Source organism: Protomyctophum bolini, assembly GCF_963924005.1.
Source record: "Protomyctophum bolini genome assembly, chromosome: 20".
NCBI classification, from domain to species: Eukaryota; Metazoa; Chordata; class Actinopteri; order Myctophiformes; family Myctophidae; genus Protomyctophum; species Protomyctophum bolini.
This window is the reverse complement of record NC_137881.1, coordinates 1,658,681-1,678,726: the sequence shown is the minus strand read 5'-3', so window position 1 is coordinate 1,678,726 and position 20,046 is coordinate 1,658,681. Positions and strand designations below refer to the sequence as shown.

Below are 20,046 nucleotides of genomic sequence, written 5' to 3'. Positions count from 1 at the left end.
TTAATCCGGCTCTGTGCGTGCGTGCGTGCGTGCGTGCGTGCGTGCGTGCGTGCGTGCGTGCGTGCGTGCGTGCGTGCGTGCGTGTGGTGTTGTGCAAACTAGACCGGTGCCCAGCTGTGTCCCTTTATTCCTATATATGGAGTTCTGTGTCAGGCATGCCCAAATATGGAGTGTCAGAACAGAACCGTGGATCCGACCGACTCGACACCGGGCCCTGCCCTCCCCGCGGGGGGGGGGGGGGGGGTGTAGAACGCACGTGTCGAATGAGAAGTGGGCGGGGCGAACGGTTCCCGAGATACGTGGATTACAACCGTACGTACACCACAAGACTCGTGCATTAATATATGATATGATGAAATATGATTTATGAGGCCGCGCGCATCACGTCGTGACATCACACATCTATCCGATTATAAGTCGACGCCTGACGAAGTTCACGTTTAGGTTTAACTCGCGTACGCTTCGGTAAAGATGGCCGACGCCTTCACCCTTTTCACGTCCATCGGGCTCAGCGAGCAACGGACGAAGGAGACGCTGAAGAACGAGGCGCTGAGCGCCGCGCTCCTCAAGGCCGTCGCTCAGGCGCAGGAGAGCGTCCAATCGGGAGGCTCGTGGTCCGGAGTGGACAAGGCCATGGGCCAATCGGGAGGCTCGTGGTCCGGAGTGGACAAGGCCATGGGCCAATCGGGAGGCTCGTGGTCCGTAGTGGACAAGGCCATGGGCCAATCGGGAGGCTCGTGGTCCGGAGTGGACAAGGCCATGGGCCAATCGGGAGGCTCGTGGTCCGGAGTGGACAAGGCCATGGGCCAATCGGGAGGCTCGTGGTCCGGAGTGGACAAGGCCATGGGCACGCTCCTCTACAACATGGTCTCTCGTCTCAGAGACCCCGAACACCTCCTCCTCCTGGCGCGACACATCGGCCAGCGCAAGATCCGCACGGAGCTCCAGCTGGCGGCCGCGCTCGACTTCCTGAAGGGCGGCCGCGGGGAATCGGCCGCCGTGGACCCGCGGGAGCTGGAGGCGGAGCTGGAGGTGGCGTGCGGCGTGGGCGTGGTGGTGACGCCGGAGCAGATCCGGGCGGCGGTGACGGCGTTGGTGGAGAGACACCGGGAGCGGCTGCTGGGGGAGCGGTACCGCTTCAACGCGGGCCTCCTGGTCGGGGAGGCGCGCGCCGCGCTGCGCTGGGCCGACGGGAGGAGCGTCCGGGACGAGGTGGACGCGCAGCTGCTGCGGCTCCTCGGCGCCAAGACGCCGGCCGACCTCCGGAGCGGGAAACCCACCAAGGCCACGAAGGCTTTCCCAAACGCCCCCGGAGGCAGCGAGGAGAACGCCGGCGAGAAACCCTGCAGGACGAACGTCCAGGACGAGACGGTGAAAACCACGGCGGAGGACTCGGCGGCGTGGACCTCCACGGCCCTCCTGGAGCAGCTGAGAGGCGCGGCGCTCAAGTTCCACAAGCCGGGCGAGAACCACAAGACGGAGGACTACGTGACCACGCCCAGCACCGCCGCGCTGCTCCGGCGCCACCTGGAGGCCACGGGCGGCCGGGTCCGCACACGCTTCCCGCCCGAGCCCAACGGCATCCTGCACATCGGCCACGCCAAGGCCATCAACTTCAACTTCGGCTACGCCAAGGCCAACGGCGGCGTCTGCCTCCTGCGCTACGACGACACCAACCCGGAGAAGGAGGAGGAGCGCTACTTCACGGCCATCCGCCAGGCGGTGGAGTGGCTCGGCTACGAGCCGCACGCCGTCACGCACGCCTCCGACCACTTCGGCCGGCTGTACGAGCTGGCGAAGGAAATGGTGGCGCGGGGCCACGCCTACGTGTGCCACCAGAGCGTGGAGGAGATGCGGGGCGGCCGCGGCGGCGACAGGACGGCCGCCACCCTGTCGGAGTGGAGGGACCGGCCCGCCCGCGACTCCCTGGCGCTCCTGGAGAGGATGAGGAAGGGGATGTTCGCCGAGGGCGAGGCCACGCTGAGGATGAAGACGCTCATGGAGGACGGCAAGGCGGACCCGGTGGCGTACCGCATCAAGTACACGCCGCACCACCGCACGGCGGACGCCTGGTGCATCTACCCCACCTACGACTTCACGCACGCCCTCTGCGACTCCTTGGAGGACATCACGCACTCGCTGTGCACCAAGGAGTTCCAGACGCGGCGCTCCTCCTACTACTGGCTGTGCAACGCGCTGGACGCCTACTGCCCCGTCCAATGGGAGTACGGCCGGCTCAACGTCACGCACACCGTCGTGTCCAAGCGCAAGATCGTGCGGCTGGTGGACAGCGGCGCCGTCCGCGACTGGGACGACCCGCGCCTCTTCACGCTGACGGCGCTGCGGAGGCGGGGCTTCCCGCCGCGGGCCATCAACGAGTTCTGCGCGCGCGTGGGCGTCACCGTCTCCCAGGTGACCACGGAGCCGCGCCTCCTGGAGGCGTGCGTGCGCGAGGAGCTGAACGAGACGGCGCGGCGGGCCATGGCGGTGCTGGAGCCGCTCAGGGTCACCATCACCGACCTCCCCGAGGACTCCGGCACCGTTAGGGAGCTCAGCGTGCCGGACTTCCCGGCCGACGAGGCCCGGGGGAGGCACGTGGTTCCGTTGGCGCGCACCATCTTCATCGAGCGCCGAGACTTCACGGAGGAGACGAGCGTGGCGGGCTACAAGAGGCTGACCCCGCGACAGCCGGTCGGCCTGAGGCACGCGGGTTACGTCATCTCCGTGGCGAGGGTGGTCAAGGACCGTCGAGGTGAAGTGACGGAGCTGGAGGTGACCTGCCGCCGCAGTGGGACCACCGAGGACCCCCGGGACCAACCCAAGGACCCCCTGGACCAGCCCAAGGACCCCCAGGACAAGCCCAAGGACCCCCTGGACCAACCCAAGGACCCCCTGGACAAGCCCAAGGACCCCCGGGACAAGCCCAAGGACCCCCTGGACCCACCCAAGGACCCCCTGGACCAGCCCAAGGACCCCCAGGACAAGCCCAAGGCGTTCATCCACTGGGTGAGCGAGCCGCTGCGCTGCGAGGTGCGCCTCTACGACAGGCTCTTCCTGCACAGGAACCCAGAGGACCCGTCCGAGGTTCCGGGCGGGTTCCTCAGCGACGTCAACCCCGACTCCATGAGGGTGCTGAGCGCCGCCCTGGTGGACCGATCGGTCCGGGGCGCCAAGGCCTTCGATAAGTTCCAGTTCGAGAGGGTGGGCTACTTCAGTGTGGACCCCGACAGCACGGGAGACAAGCTGGTCTTCAACCGGACGGTCTCCCTGAGGGAGGACCCCGGGAAGATCTAGAGGAGCAGGAGGACCACTACGGGTAAATAACCCAAACACAACTACATTCTAGCCAACCAATATGATGTCATTCGGTTATGACATTCACTTCACTCAGTTATTACGGTCAAGTGGCAAGCATTCAGGATAATACTCACTTTATCAAACTGCTCCAGTCAGCATTAATTAGCCAAGCATTTAAGGTGAGCAATTCTTGCACAGTGAGTTCAACGTCACGTTTCCCCCCCCCCCCCCCACCTCTCACAGCGGTCGGCAGATAATCCAGAAAGATCTTTGTACCGGAATACAGGAAGAACTGGAGGATTCCATTCAGGTCTGAGGTGGTGCTAACCGTGCGAGTGATGCTACGCTGGGCGAGGCATCTGAAAGGAGCGCCGCAGAGTGCTGACCATGCAGCCGTGACGGCCGGCGAGCGTGTGTTCTGCTTTGCAGGAAGTCGTGAGGAAGGAACGATGGATGTGCACGTCTTGGAAGTCTCAGACAATGAGTCTTTGGACAACCTGACATGGAAATCATTAGACCAAGTGACCGGCGACGCCCCCTCCAATCGCGTCTATCACACAGCTGTGCTTATAGGCAGTAAAATCTACCTCTGGGGAGGAATAACATGCACACATGAGTTCAATGAACTTTATGCCTTTGATATTGATGCACTTGAATGGTCCGAGCCTAAGACTTCTGGGGCTGCTCCAGAGGCCATGATGGGCCATTCAGCGTGTGTCTCGAAGGGTGTCATGTATTTATATGGAACGCACGTCATGTTTTTACATGATCATGGCAACTTATCCTGTAAGATGTACAAGTTGGACACCGCCACATTGACCTGGTCTGTAGTTGACACCAAAGGAAAACGTAAGCCACCAATTTCACAATTTCACTCTGCCACTATCATTGGGACAAAGATGTATGTATTCGGGGGAGGACCGCACGCGGAGGCCAATCTGAACTTTGACGATGACGCCTCATATCATGAATCTGAGGATGATGAGTCGGATTCACACCAAATACCTGACGATGATTTTGAGGCCAATGTCGGGGGAGAACTGCACCAGGAGGCCAAACTGAACTTTGACGATAATTTCTCAGATTCATCTTATGAATATGATGAGCCTAATGGGTCGGATTCAGACGATGATTTTGATGACATATACAATGTCATCAGAGTGTTTGACACAGAGAACGACTGCTGGATTGTTCCAGAAGATCAGCAGAAGTACAAGTCCTCTTCACCGCTTCTTCCAAAAGGACGCGGAGAACATTCAGCCTTTGTCTACAATGGAGAACTCTACATATTTGGCGGATGCACGACGCCGTCGGACTTATTCGATGACTTGTGGAAGTTCAACCCGGAGAGCTCCTCCTGGAAGAAGCTGGAGGCCGAGGGGAACCGCCCGTCTCACAGATCTGGGATGTGCTGTTTCATGCTGGGAGATCATCATGTCCTCTTCTGTGGAGGAAAGGAAAAGCTGCAGGATGAACTAGATGAGATGTGGATCCTAGATGTAAGCCCTCGCGAGCTAGACGCTGTGTGCGGTAGAGGTCCAACAGCATGGTCTACAGAAGGAACAACCAGGGTTCAGCAGGAACCTGCACCTGAATTAGACAAAAATGTCGCTCCTGAGATGCATGGCATGACATCACAGCATGGCGTCTGATTTCCACAAGTGATCTCCACATATGGGCATGTTAAGTCTGACAACTCTCCTGCCCATATATGGTCAAATATGCTCACATTCTGGGACAATTACGGGTCACCTGGAGCCCACTTTCCATCAGGTGGTTGCCTGTAGCTTATGCTGCGTTCACACTGGCAGATGCAAAATATGCAAAGCTACAAAGCTTTGGTGTCTTCAGTTGGGTCTCCTGACACATGTGTTGCCGCCCCCTCAAGGAGACTTTGCTACGTTCTATACTGAAACATGTTTTGGATCATTATGCATCAACCAAACAAGAAAAGATCAACTGCATAATCAACTGGACTACCCAGACTACCTGATTGGCTCACCTCATAATCAACTGGACTACCCAGACTACCTGATTGGCTCACCTCATCGGAAACTTCACGTGACATCACAACACCGGATTGGTCAAGATTTATGTGACATCACAATAGTCTATATAAGAAGATGGAATGTGCCAACAGGACTCACTTCAAGCATTCAGGATAATACTCACTTTATCAAACTGCTCCAGTCAGCATTAATTAGCCAAGCATTTAAGGTGAGCAATTCTTGCACAGTGAGTCCAACGTCACGTTTCCCCCCCCACCACCTCTCACAGCGGTCGGCAGATAATCCAGAAAGATCTTTGTAGCGGAATACAGGAAGAACTGGAGGATTCCATTCAGGTCTGAGGTGGTGCTAACCGTGCGAGTGATGCTACGCTGGGAGAGGCATCTGAAAGGAGCGCCGCAGAGTGCTGACCATGCAGCCGTGACGGCCGGCGAGCGTGTGTTCTGCTTTGCAGGAAGTCGTGAGGAAGGAAAGATGGATGTGCACGTCTTGGAAGTCAAAGACAACGAGTCTTTGGACAACCTGACATGGAAATCATTAGAGAAAGTGACCGGCGACGCCCCCTCCAATCGCTTCTATCACACAGCTGTGCTTATAGGCAGTCAAATCTACCTCTGGGGAGGAATAACATGCACACATGAGTTCAATGAACTTTATGCCTTTGATATTGATGCACTTGAATGGTCCAAGCCTAAGACTTCTGGGGCTGCTCCAGAGGCCATGATGGGCCATTCAGCGTGTGTCTCGAAGGGTGTCATGTATTTATATGGAACGCACGTCATATTTTTACATGATCATGGCAACTTATCCTGTAAGATGTACAAGTTGGACACCGCCACATTGACCTGGTCTGTAGTTGACACCAAAGGAAAACATAAGCCACCAATTTCACAATTTCACTCTGCCACTATCATTGGGACAAAGATGTATGTATTCGGGGGAGAATCGCACGCGGAGGCCAATCTGGACTTTGACGATGATGCCTCAGATTATGAATCAGATTATAAGACGGATCCAAAACCAATACCTGACGGTGGTTTTGATGACACGTACAATGTCATCAGAGTGTTTGACACAGAGAACGACTGCTGGATTGTTCCAGAAGATCATCAGAAGTACAAGTCCTCTTCACCGCTTCTTCCAAAAGGACGCGGAGAACATTCAGCCTTTGTCTACAATGGAGAACTCTACATATTTGGCGGATGCACGGCACCGTGGAAATTATTCGATGACTTGTGGAAGTTCAACCTGGAGAGCTCCTCCTGGAAGAAGCTCGAGGCCGAGGGGAACCGCCCGTCTCACAGATCTGGGATGTGCTGTTTCATGCTGGGAGATCATCATGTCCTCTTCTGTGGAGGAAAGGAAGAGCTGCAGGATGAACTAGATGAGATGTGGATCCTAGATTTAAGCCCTCGCGAGCTAGACGCTGTGTGCGGTAGAGGTCCAACAGCATGGTCTACAGAAGGAACAACCAGGGTTCAGCAGGAACCTGCACCTGAATTAGACAAAAATGTCGCTCCTGAGATGCATGGCATGACATTACAGCATGTCGTCTGATTTCCACAAGTGATCTCCACATATAGGCATGTTAAGTCTGACAACTCTCCTGCCCATATATGGTCAAATATGCTCACATTCTGGGACAATTACGGGTCACCTGGAGCCCACTTTCCATCAGGTGGTTTCATGTAGCTTATGCTGCGTTCATACTGGCATCTGGAGATCAATACTGAAACATTGATTGGATCATTATGCACCAACCAACCAAGAAAAGATAAATACAAAAATCACACCCGTGTGAAGTGAGGGGCACTCTTGTCATCATGCATCATCTCATACTGTCCAATCAGAATTCAAACCGAGAAGTACAAAGAACGTGTGAGGACGTCCTAGCGCATCCTCAATGATACGGGGCGAGATAAGAATATTCAGAAATTTTCCTTCTTTTTTTTTCCCGTTCGCCTTTCGGCTGCCGTATGTATGCTAACGCTCTGGGCAATTATTAGCTTGCCGTTGACTTAAGTGTTAGCGCGGCGGAAAGAATGACTCGTATCTCCTAATCCAGGGCGCTCTCCGTGGTTATGAATGGATCGATATGCTGGCGTTTCATTTCTGCTACTCATCCGTCTCTCCCGCAAAATATAAAAAAATATATCGTATAAATTAAAATGATCGCAATGTAAGGTCAACTTTTTTAGGAAATTGTTTCCGGTTCATGGCTTTCAGAGTCAAGCGCTCAGACAACTCCGACACCCCAGAGCTCCTATTTTGAAGCACTCTCAGCACTGATTGTGTTAAGGTGAGCAATTCTTGCACAGTGAGTTCAACGTCACGTTTTCCCCCCACCTCTCACAGCGGTCGGCAGATAATCCAGAAAGATCTATGTACCGGAATACAGGAAGAACTGGAGCATTCCATTTAGGTCTGAGGTGGTGCTAACCGTGCGAGTATTGGAGAACCAATACCTAACGATGATTTTAATATGTACAATGTCATCAGAGTGTTTGACACAGAGAAGGACTGCTGGCTTCTTCCAAAAGGTCATCAGAAGTACAAGTCCTCTTCACCGCTTCTTCCAAAAGGACGCGGAGAACATTCAGCCTTTGTCTACAATGGAGAACTCTACATATTTGGCGGATGCACGACGCCGTCGGACTTATTCGATGACTTGTGGAAGTTCAACCCGGAGAGCTCCTCCTGGACGAAGCTGGAGGCCGAGGGGAACCACCCGTCTCACAGATCTGGGATGTGCTGTTTCATGCTGGGAGATCATCATGTCCTCTTCTGTGGAGGAAAGGAAAAGCTGCAGGATGAACTAGATGAGATGTGGATCCTAAATTTAAGCCCTCGCGAGCTAGACGCTGTGTGCGGTAGAGGTCCAACAGCATGGTCTACAGAAGGAACAACCAGGGTTCAGCAGGAACCTGCACCTGAATTAGACAAAAATGTCGCTCCTGAGATGCATGGCATGACATCACAGCATGGCGTCTGATTTCCACAAGTGATCTCCACATATGGGCATGTTAAGTCTGACAACTCTCCTGCCCATATATGGTCAAATATGCTCACATTTTGGGACAATTACGGGTCACCTGGAGCCCACTACGGAATCCCTCAGAAATTCATCAACATCATCCAACAGCTGTATGAGGACTCCGACTGCCAAATCATCCACAATGGAAAGCTAACTTGCCCTCTTGAAGTTAAGACCGGGGTGAGACAAGGCTGCATGCTCTCACCAACAATTTTCTTGATGGCCATCGACTGGATCATGAAAAACACAACCATGGCCAGTAAGACTGGCATCCAGTGGACCCTCACGCAACAACTTGAAGACCTTGACTTTGCAGACGATATATGTCTTCTCTCTCATAAACACCAACACGCACAGTCAAAGCTAACACTACTCTCCGAAGAGGCAGCAAAGACTGGCCTCAAGATCAATGTGAAAAAGACAGAACTCATGAAGGTAAACAACAAACAGGATCTCCCAGTCCAACTACAGGGAGACAACCTCAAAGAGACTGACCGCTTCACATATCTCGGAAGCATACTGGGCAAGGATGGTGGATCAGACGATGACATCAAAAGCAGAATAAACAAGGCCAGACACGTTTTCACCACACTACGACCCATCTGGAACTCCAAGGCACTGTCCCTCCATAATAAAATCAGAATATTTAACACCAACGTCAAATCAGTTCTCCTCTATCGATCAGAGACATGGAGAGTGACAAACACTACCACCAACAAACTCCAGACATTTGTCAACAGGTGCCTAAGGCGCATTCTGAACATCAGGTGGCCTGACAAAATATCAAATGCCAGCCTGTTGGAGAAAACCAACCAAAACTCCATCAGCCAGGATGTGAAGAAGAGAAAGTGGGGGTGGATTGGACATACCCTCCGAAAACCTACTGACAACATCACTAGGCAAGCACTGGACTGGAACCCACAGGGCAAAAGAAAAGTGGGGAGGCCAAAACAGACCTGGAGAAGATCAGTGGAGAGTGAGGCAAAGTCGACTGGAATATCGTGGGCCCAGCTGAAGAAAACTGCTCAAAACAGAGTCCGATGGTGGGGTGTGATTGCGGCCCTATGCTCCACCTAGGAGCCTACAGGAATAAGTCAAGTAAGTCAAGTGGAGCCCACTTTCCATCAGGTGGCGTTGCCTGTAGCTTATGCTGCGTTCACACTGGCAGATGCAAAATATGCAAAGCTACAAAGCTTTGGTGTCTTCAGTTGGGTCTCCTGACACATGTGTTGACGCCCCCTCAAGGAGACTTTGCTACGTTCTATACTGAAACATGTTTTGGATCATTATGCATCAACCAAACAAGAAAAGATCAACTGCATAATCAACTGGACTACCCAGACGACCTGATTGGCTCACCTCACCGGAAACTTCACGTGACATCACAACACCGGATTGGTCAAGATTTATGTGACATCACAATAGTCTATATAAGAAGATGGAATGTGGCAACAGGACTCACTTCATCAAGTTATTATTGTCAAGTGGCAAGCATTCAGGATAATACTCACTTTATCAAACTGCTCCAAGCATTCAGGATAATACTCACTTTATCAAACTGCTCCAAGCATTCAGGATAATACTCACTTTATCAAACTGCTCCAAGCATTCAGGATAATACTCACTTTATCAAACTGCTCCAAGCATTCAGGATAATACTCACTTTATCAAACTGCTCCAGTCAGCATTAATTAGCCAAGCATTTATGGTGAGCAATTATTGCACAGTGAGTTCAACGCCACGTCCCCCCCCCCCCCCCCCACCTCTCACAGCGGTCGGCAGATAATCCAGAAAGATCTTTGTACCGGAATACAGGAAGAACTGGAGGATTCCATTCAGGTCTGAGGTGGAGCTAACCGTGCGAGTGATGCTACGCTGGGCGAGGCATCTGAAAGGAGCACCGCAGAGTGCTGACCATGCAGCCGTGACGGCAGGCGAGCGTGTGTTCTGCTTTGCAGGAAGTCGTGAGGAAGGAACGATGGATGTGCACGTCTTGGAAGTCAAAGACAACGAGTCTTTGGACAACCTGACATGGAAATCATTAGACCAAGTGACCGGCGACGCCCCCTCCAATCGCGTCTATCACACAGCTGTGCTCATAGGCAGTAAAATCTACCTCTGGGGAGGATTAACATGCACACATAAACGTGTCAATGAACTTTATGCCTTTGATATTGATGCACTTGAATGGTCCGAGCCTAAGACTTCTGGGGCTGCTCCAGAGGCCATGGGGGGCCATTCAGCGTGTGTCTCGAAGGGTGTCATGTATTTATATGGAACGCACGTCATATTTTTACATGATCATGGCAACTTATCCTGTAAGATGTACAAGTTGGACACCGCCACATTGACCTGGTCTGTAGTTGACACCAAAGGAAAACGTAAGCCACCAATTTCACAATTTCACTCTGCCACTATCATTGGGACAAAGATGTATGTATTCGGGGGAGGACCGCACGCGGAGGCCAATCTGAACTTTGACGATGATGCCTCATATCATGAACCTGAGGATGATGAGTCGTGTGAATCCCAAATACTTAACGATGATTTTGAGGCCAATGTCGGGGGAGAACCGCACCAGGAGGCCAAACTGAACTTTGACGATGATTTCTCAGATTCATCTTATGAATATGATGATTATGTGTCGGATTCAGACGATGATTTTGATGACATATACAATGTCATCAGAGTGTTTGACACAGAGAACGACTGCTGGATTGTTCCAGAAGGTCAGCAGAAGTACAAGTCCTCTTCACCGCTTCTTCCAAAAGGACGCGGAGAACATTCAGCCTTTGTCTACAATGGAGAACTCTACATATTTGGCGGATGCACGGCACCGTCAAACTTATTCGATGACTTGTGGAAGTTCAACCCGGAGAGCTCCTCCTGGAAGAAGCTGGAGGCCGAGGGGAACCGCCCGTCTCACAGATCTGGGATGTGCTGTTTCATGCTGGGAGATCATCATGTCCTCTTCTGTGGAGGAAAGGAAAAGCTGCAGGATGAACTAGATGAGATGTGGATCCTAGATTTAAGCCCTCGCGAGCTAGACGCTGTGTGCGGTAAAGGTCCAACAGCATGGTCTACAGAAGGAACAACCAGGGTTCAGCAGGAACCTGCACCTGAATTAGACAAAAATGTCGCTCCTGAGATGCATGGCATGACATCACAGCATGTCGTCTGATTTCCACAAGTGATCTCCACATATGGGCATGTTAAGTCTGACAACTCTCCTGCCCATATATGGTCAAATATGCTCACATTTTGGGACAATTACGGGTCACCTGGAGCCCACTTTCCATCAGGTGGTTGCCTGTAGCCAGGGGTGGCCTTAAGGATCGGGAGGCCCCGTTCATGGTGTCATAATTTTAATAATTAATAATTATATATATATAAAAATAAAAATATATTTATTTATTTTGCTTCTTTGTTACTTTACAAGATTCAAGATTTTATTGCCATGTCAACAGAGTTGATTGGAATTTGTTTCAGTGCACTAAAAACATACATACGATACATACACATATTCACATCACATAATCAGACAGAACACGATACAAAAGTACAGACATCATATGAGGGGGACCAATAAATAAGAAGAATGCGAAACGTTACAATTCATGTTGAATAAATAAATAGCAAATTCATCACAGTTCATCATCGTTTTACAAAGCAGCTTCACGCTGTAAAGTGCGAGTGAAAAGAGGGTCAGCATTCAAGAGGCGAACAGCCTCGGGATAAGTGCTGTTTTTGAAGCGGGAGGTGTTGCACTTTAGAGACCGGAGTCTCTTACCTGATTGCATTCTGCGCTTAGTGCGTATGGTGTAGATAGAGGAGACAGATGGGAGGTCGAGGCCAATGATTTTTGACACTGTGCGTACCACCCTGTCCAGCCGTTTCCTCTCTAAGTCAGTGGTGTTACCGTGTTTCCATACCACACTGTGACTGAGAAGACGAGGACACTCTCCACAGTGGCTCTGTAGAAGTGAACCAACGCCTCCCCAGTCACACCGAACTTCTTTAAGAGGCGAAGGAAGTGAAGCCTCTGGTGGGCTTTACTCAAGATGTTACTAGTGTTAACTTCCCATTTTAGGGAGCAGCATATAGTGGTGCCAAGGAATTTAAAACGACCCTTTCGACAGGCTGGTCATGACCTTATAAAGAATCAAGTCCTGAAGTGTCTGGCAGCTTCGCTGGAGAGAGACGGCTGACAACGCCCTGCCTCATACCTGGGACAAAGAATCTCCACTTCAGTTGCACTCACATTAATCATTAATCATTCACAGCCTGATTTACATCACATTTTATACCTAAAAACATGCCGAAAGTTGTGTATTTTTATGCCTGTTGACACTATTTTTCTGATTTGTGGAGTGATCATTAGAGATATCTAAAATCCCCTTTGTTCTTTGTCTCAAATATGTCAACAAAATGAAACAATACTTTTGAACCTGGCTTTATCCGATCTTCAGATTTAACGTCCCGAAATGTATGCAAATTAGCGCATATAATGCCTCATTTTTTTAAACATATAATTTCAGAAAACTTGTAATGCAAAAAATCTTAGTTTTAATATAAGTACCGGTAATCATCTGGAGAAGTTTCATTGTGTGCGTGCGTGTGTGTGCACGCGTGTGTGTGTGTGTGTGTGCGCGTGCGTGTGTGTGCATCGTACAAACTAGACCGGTGACAAGCTGTGTCCCTTTATTTATAAGCGCCAGCATATCGATCCATTCATAACCACGGAGAGTGCCCTGGATTAGGAGATACGAGTCATTCTTTCCGCCGCGCTAACACTTAAGTCAACGGCAAGCTAATAATTGCCCAGAGCGTTAGCATACATACGGCAGCCGAAAGGCGAACGGGCAAAAAAAAAAAGAAGGAAAAATTCTGAATATTCTTATCTCGCCCCGTATCATTGAGGATGCGCTAGGACGTCCTCACACGTTCTTTGTACTTCTCGGTTCGAATTCTGATTGGCCAGTATGAGATGATGCATGATGACAAGAGTGCCCCTCACTTCACACAGGTGTGGTTTTTGTATTTATCTTTTCTTGGTTGGTTGGTGCATAATGATCCAATCAATGTTTCAGTATTGATCTCCAGATGCCAGTATGAACGCAGCATAAGCTACATGAAACCACCTGATGGAAAGTGGGCTCCAGGTGACCCGTAATTGTCCCAGAATGTGAGCATATTTGACCATATATGGGCAGGAGAGTTGTCAGACTTAACATGCCTATATGTGGAGATCACTTGTGGAAATCAGACGACATGCTGTAATGTCATGCCATGCATCTCAGGAGCGACATTTTTGTCTAATTCCGGTGCAGGTTCCTGCTGAACCCTGGTTGTTCCTTCTGTAGACCATGCTGTTGGACCTCTACCGCACACAGCGTCTAGCTCGCGAGGGCTTAAATCTAGGATCCACATCTCATCTAGTTCATCCTGCAGCTTTTCCTTTCCTCCACAGAAGAGGACATGATGATCTCCCAGCATGAAACAGCACATCCCAGATCTGTGAGACGGGTGGTTCCCCTCGGCCTCCAGCTTCGTCCAGGAGGAGCTCTCCGGGTTGAACTTCCACAAGTCATCGAATAAGTCCGACGGCGTCGTGCATCCGCCAAATATGTAGAGTTCTCCATTGTAGACAAAGGCTGAATGTTCTCCGCGTCCTTTTGGAAGAAGCGGTGAAGAGGACTTGTACTTCTGCTGATCTTCTGGAACAATCCAGCAGTCGTTCTCTGTGTCAAACACTCTGATGACATTGTACGTGTCTTCAAAATCATCGTCTGAATCCGACCCATTAGGCTCATCATATTCATAAGATGAATCTGATAAATTATTGTCAAAGTTCAGTTTGGCCTCCTGGTGCAGTTCTCCCCCGACATTGGCCTCAAAATCATCGTTAAGTATTTGGGATTCACACGACTCATCATCCTCAGGTTCATGATATGAGGCGTCATCGTCAAAGTTCAGATTGGCCTCCGCGTGCGGTCCTCCCCCGAATACATACATCTTTGTCCCAATGATAGTGGCAGAGTGAAATTGTGAAATTGGTGGCTTACGTTTTCCTTTGGTGTCAACTACAGACCAGGTCAATGTGGCGGTGTCCAACTTGTACATTTTACAGGATAAGTTGCCATGATCATGTAAAAATATGACGTGCGTTCCATATAAATACATGACACCCTTCGAGACACACGCTGAATGGCCCCCCATGGCCTCTGGAGCAGCCCCAGAAGTCTTAGGCTCGGACCATTCAAGTGCATCAATATCAAAGGCATAAAGTTCATTGACACGTTTATGTGTGTATGTTAATCCTCCCCAGAGGTAGATTTTACGGCCTATGAGCACAGCTGTGTGATAGACGCGATTGGAGGGGGCGTCGCCGTTCACATTCTCTAATGATTTCCATGTCAGGTTGTCCAAAGACTCGTTGTCTGAGACTTCCAAGACGTGCACATCCATCGTTCCTTCCTCACGACTTCCTGCAATGCAGAACAGACGCTCGCCGGCCGTCACGGCTGCATGGTCAGCACTCTGCGGTGCTCCTTTCAGATGCCTCGCCCAGCGTAGCATCACTCGCACGGTTAGCTCCACCTCAGACCTAAATGGAGTCCTCCAGTTCTTCCTGTATTCCGGTACAAAGATCTTTCTGGATTATCTGCCGACCGCCGTGAGAGGTGGGGGGGGGGGGGGAACGTGACGTTGGACTCACTGTGCAAGAATTGCTCACCTTAAATGCTTGGCTAATTAATGCTGACTGGACTGGAGCAGTTTGATAAAGTGAGTATTATCCTGAATGCTTGGAGCAGTTTGATAAAGTGAGTATTATCCTGAATGCTTGGAGCAGTTTGATAAAGTGAGTATTATCCTGAATGCTTGGAGCAGTTTGATAAAGTGAGTATTATCCTGAATGCTTGGAGCAGTTTGATAAAGTGAGTATTATCCTGAATGCTTGCCACTTGACCGTAATAACTTGATGAAGTGAGTACTGTTTGGCACATTCCATCTTCTTATATAGACTATTGTGATGTCACGTGAATCTTGACCAATCCGGTGTTGTGATGTCACGTGAAGTTTCCGGTGAGGTGAGCCAATCAGGTAGTCTGGGTAGTCCAGTTGATTATGAGGTGAGCCAATCAGGTAGTCTGGGTAGTCCAGTTGATTATGAGGTGAGCCAATCAGGTAGTCTGGGTAGTCCAGTTGATGATGCAGTTGATCTTTTCTTGTTTGGTTGATGCATAATGATCCAAAACATGTTTCAGTATAGAGCGTAGCAAAGTCTCCTTGAGGGGGCGTCAACACATGTGTCAGGAGACCCAACTGAAGACACCAAAGCTTTGTAGCTTTGCATATTTTGCATCTGCCAGTGTGAACGCAGCATAAGCTACAGGCAACGCCACCTGATGGAAAGTGGGCTCCAGGTGACCCGTAATTGTCCCAGAATGTGAGCATATTTGACCATATATGGGCAGGAGAGTTGTCAGACTTAACATGCCCATATGTGGAGATCACTTGTGGAAATCAGACGCCATGCTGTGATGTCATGCCATGCATCTCAGGAGCGACATTTTTGTCTAATTCCGGTGCAGGTTCCTGCTGAACCCTGGTTGTTCCTTCTGTAGACCATGCTGTTGGACCTCTACCGCACACAGCGTCTAGCTCGCGAGGGTTTAAATCTAGGATCTACATCTCATCTAGTTCATCCTGCAGCTCTTCCTTTCCTCCACAGAAGAGGACATGATGATCTCCCAGCATGAAACAGCACATCCCAGATCTGTGAGACGGGCGGTTCCCCTCGGCCTCGAGCTTCTTCCAGGAGGAGCTCTCCGGGTTGAACTTCCACAAGTCATCGAATAAGTCCGACGGCGTCGTGCATCCGCCAAATATGTAGAGTTCTCCATTGTAGACAAAGGCTGAATGTTCTCCGCGTCCTTTTGGAAGAAGCGGTGAAGAGGACTTGTACTTCTGCTGATCTTCTGGAACAATCCAGCAGTCCTTCTCTGTGTCAAACACTCTGATGACATTGTACATATTAAAATCATCGTTAGGTATTGGTTCTCCAATACTCGCACGGTTAGCACCACCTCAGACCTAAATGGAGTCCTCCAGTTCTTCCTGTATTCCGGTACAAAGATCTTTCTGGATTATCTGCCGACCGCTGTGAGAGGTGGGGGGAAAACGTGACGTTGAACTCACTGTGCAAGAATTGCTCACCTTAACACAATCAGTGCTGAGAGTGCTTCAAAATAGGAGCTCTGGGGTGTCGGAGTTGTCTGAGCGCTTGACTCTGAAAGCCATGAACCGGAAACAATTTCCTAAAAAAGTTGACTTTACATTGCGATCATTTTAATTTATACGATATATTTTTTTATATTTTGCGGGAGAGACGGATGAGGAGCAGAAATGAAGCGCCAGCATATCGATCCATTCATAACCACGGAGAGTGCCCTGGATTAGGAGATACGAGTCATTCTTTCCGCCGCGCTAACATGGGAGTCAACGGCAAGCTAATAATTGCCCAGAGCGTTAGCATACGGCAGCCGAAAGGCGAACGGGAAAAAAAAAGAAGGAAAAATTCTGAATATTCTTATCTCGCCCCGTATCATTGAGGATGCGCTAGGACGTCCTCACACGTTCTTTGTACTTCTCGGTTTGAATTCTGATTGGACAGTATGAGATGATGCATGATGACAAGAGTGCCCCTCACTTCACACGGGTGTGATTTTTGTATTTATCTTTTCTTGGTTGGTTGGTGCATAATGATCCAATCAATGTTTCAGTATTGATCTCCAGATGCCAGTATGAACGCAGCATAAGCTACATGAAACCACCTGATGGAAAGTGGGCTCCAGGTGACCCGTAATTGTCCCAGAATGTGAGCATATTTGACCATATATGGGCAGGAGAGTTGTCAGACTTAACATGCCTATATGTGGAGATCACTTGTGGAAATCAGACGACATGCTGTAATGTCATGCCATGCATCTCAGGAGCGACATTTTTGTCTAATTCCGGTGCAGGTTCCTGCTGAACCCTGGTTGTTCCTTCTGTAGACCATGCTGTTGGACCTCTACCGCACACAGCGTCTAGCTCGCGAGGGCTTAAATCTAGGATCCACATCTCATCTAGTTCATCCTGCAGCTCTTCCTTTCCTCCACAGAAGAGGACATGATGATCTCCCAGCATGAAACAGCACATCCCAGATCTGTGAGACGGGTGGTTCCCCTCGGCCTCCAGCTTCGTCCAGGAGGAGCTCTCCGGGTTGAACTTCCACAAGTCATCGAATAATTTCCACGGTGCCGTGCATCCGCCAAATATGTAGAGTTCTCCATTGTAGACAAAGGCTGAATGTTCTCCGCGTCCTTTTGGAAGAAGCGGTGAAGAGGACTTGTACTTCTGATGATCTTCTGGAACAATCCAGCAGTCGTTCTCTGTGTCAAACACTCTGATGACATTGTACGTGTCATCAAAACCACCGTCAGGTATTGGTTTTGGATCCGTTTTATAATCTGATTCATAATCTGAGGCATCATCGTCAAAGTCCAGATTGGCCTCCGCGTGCGATTCTCCCCCGAATACATACATCTTTGTCCCAATGATAGTGGCAGAGTGAAATTGTGAAATTGGTGGCTTATGTTTTCCTTTGGTGTCAACTACAGACCAGGTCAATGTGGCGGTGTCCAACTTGTACATCTTACAGGATAAGTTGCCATGATCATGTAAAAATATGACGTGCGTTCCATATAAATACATGACACCCTTCGAGACACACGCTGAATGGCCCATCATGGCCTCTGGAGCAGCCCCAGAAGTCTTAGGCTCGGACCATTCAAGTGCATCAATATCAAAGGCATAAAGTTCATTGAACTCATGTGTGCATGTTATTCCTCCCCAGAGGTAGATTTGACTGCCTATAAGCACAGCTGTGTGATAGAAGCGATTGGAGGGGGCGTCGCCGGTCACTTTGTCTAATGATTTCCATGTCAGGTTGTCCAAAGACTCGTTGTCTTTGACTTCCAAGACGTGCACATCCATCTTTCCTTCCTCACGACTTCCTGCAAAGCAGAACACACGCTCGCCGGCCGTCACGGCTGCATGGTCAGCACTCTGCGGCGCTCCTTTCAGATGCCTCGCCCAGCGTAGCATCACTCGCACGGTTAGCACCACCTCAGACCTGAATGGAATCCTCCAGTTCTTCCTGTATTCCGGTACAAAGATCTTTCTGGATTATCTGCCGACCGCTGTGAGAGGTGGTGGGGGGGGAAACGTGACGTTGGACTCACTGTGCAAGAATTGCTCACCTTAAATGCTTGGCTAATTAATGCTGACTGGAGCAGTTTGATAAAGTGAGTATTATCCTGAATGCTTGGAGCAGTTTGATAAAGTGAGTATTATCCTGAATGCTTGCCACTTGACGATAATAACTTGATGAAGTGAGTCCTGTTGCCACATTCCATCTTCTTATATAGACTATTGTGATGTCACGTGAATCTTGACCAATCCGGTGTTGTGATGTCACGTGAAGTTTCCGATGAGGTGAGCCAATCAGGTAGTCTGGGTAGTCCAGTTGATGATGCAGTTGATCTTTTCTTGTTTGGTTGATGCATAATGATCCAAAACATGTCTCAGTATAGAGCGTAGCAAAGTCTCCTTGAGGGGACGTCAACACATGTGTCAGGAGACCCAACTGAAGACACCAAAGCTTTGTAGCTTTGCATATTTTGCATCTGCCAGTGTGAACGCAGCATAAGCTACAGGCAACGCCACCTGATGGAAAGTGGGCTCCAGGTGACCCGTAATTGTCCCAAAATGTGAGCATATTTGACCATATATGGGCAGCAGAGTTGTCAGACTTAACATGCCCATATGTGGAGATCACTTGTGGAAATCAGACGACATGCTGTGATGTCATGCCATGCATCTCAGGAGCGACATTTTTGTCTAATCCAGGTGCAGGTTCCTGCTGAACCCTGGTTGTTCCTTCTGTAGACCATGCTGTTGGACCTCTACCGCACACAGCGTCTAGCTCGCGAGGGCTTAAATCTAGGATCCACATCTCATCTAGTTCATCCTGCAGCTTTTCCTTTCCTCCACAGAAGAGGACATGATGATCTCCCAGCATGAAACAGCACATCCCAGATCTGTGAGACGGGCGGTTCCCCTCGGCCTCCAGCTTCGTCCAGGAGGAGCTCTCCGGGTTGAACTTCCACAAGTCATCGAATAATTCCCACGGTGCCGTGCATCCGCCAAATATGTAGAGTTCTCCATTGTAGACAAAGGCTGAATGTTCTCCGCGTCCTTTTGGAAGAAGCGGTGAAGAGGACTTGTACTTCTGATGATCTTCTGGAACAATCCAGCAGTCGTTCTCTGTGTCAAACACTCTGATGACATTGTATATATTAAAATCATCGTTAGGTATTGGTTCTCCAATACTCGCACGGTTAGCACCACCTCAGACCTAAATGGAATGCTCCAGTTCTTCCTGTATTCCGGTACAAAGATCTTTCTGGATTATCTGCCGACCGCTGTGAGAGGTGGGGGGAAAACGTGACGTTGAACTCACTGTGCAAGAATTGCTCACCTTAACACAATCAGTGCTGAGAGTGCTTCAAAATAGGAGCTCTGGGGTGTCGGAGTTGTCTGAGCGCTTGACTCTGAAAGCCATGAACCGGAAACAATTTCCTAAAAAAGTTGACTTTA

The 20,046-nt window shown here is 50.0% G+C and overlaps 2 protein-coding genes across 2 annotated transcripts in view; one reads left to right on the top strand and one right to left on the bottom strand.

Annotated features, from left to right (window-relative positions):
• Positions 1 to 20,046, bottom strand: part of ctsz (cathepsin Z) — a 471,668-nt gene that overhangs the window by 220,449 nt on the left and 231,173 nt on the right. The gene's annotated exons all lie outside the window — the stretch shown is intronic.
• LOC308335889 (glutamine--tRNA ligase-like) lies at positions 472 to 3,294 on the top strand (the record flags this gene model as incomplete). Its single annotated transcript, XM_080793108.1, is given in 3 exon segments — positions 472 to 2,781; positions 2,783 to 2,788; positions 2,965 to 3,294. Coding segments are annotated over 3 exon segments (2,646 nt in total).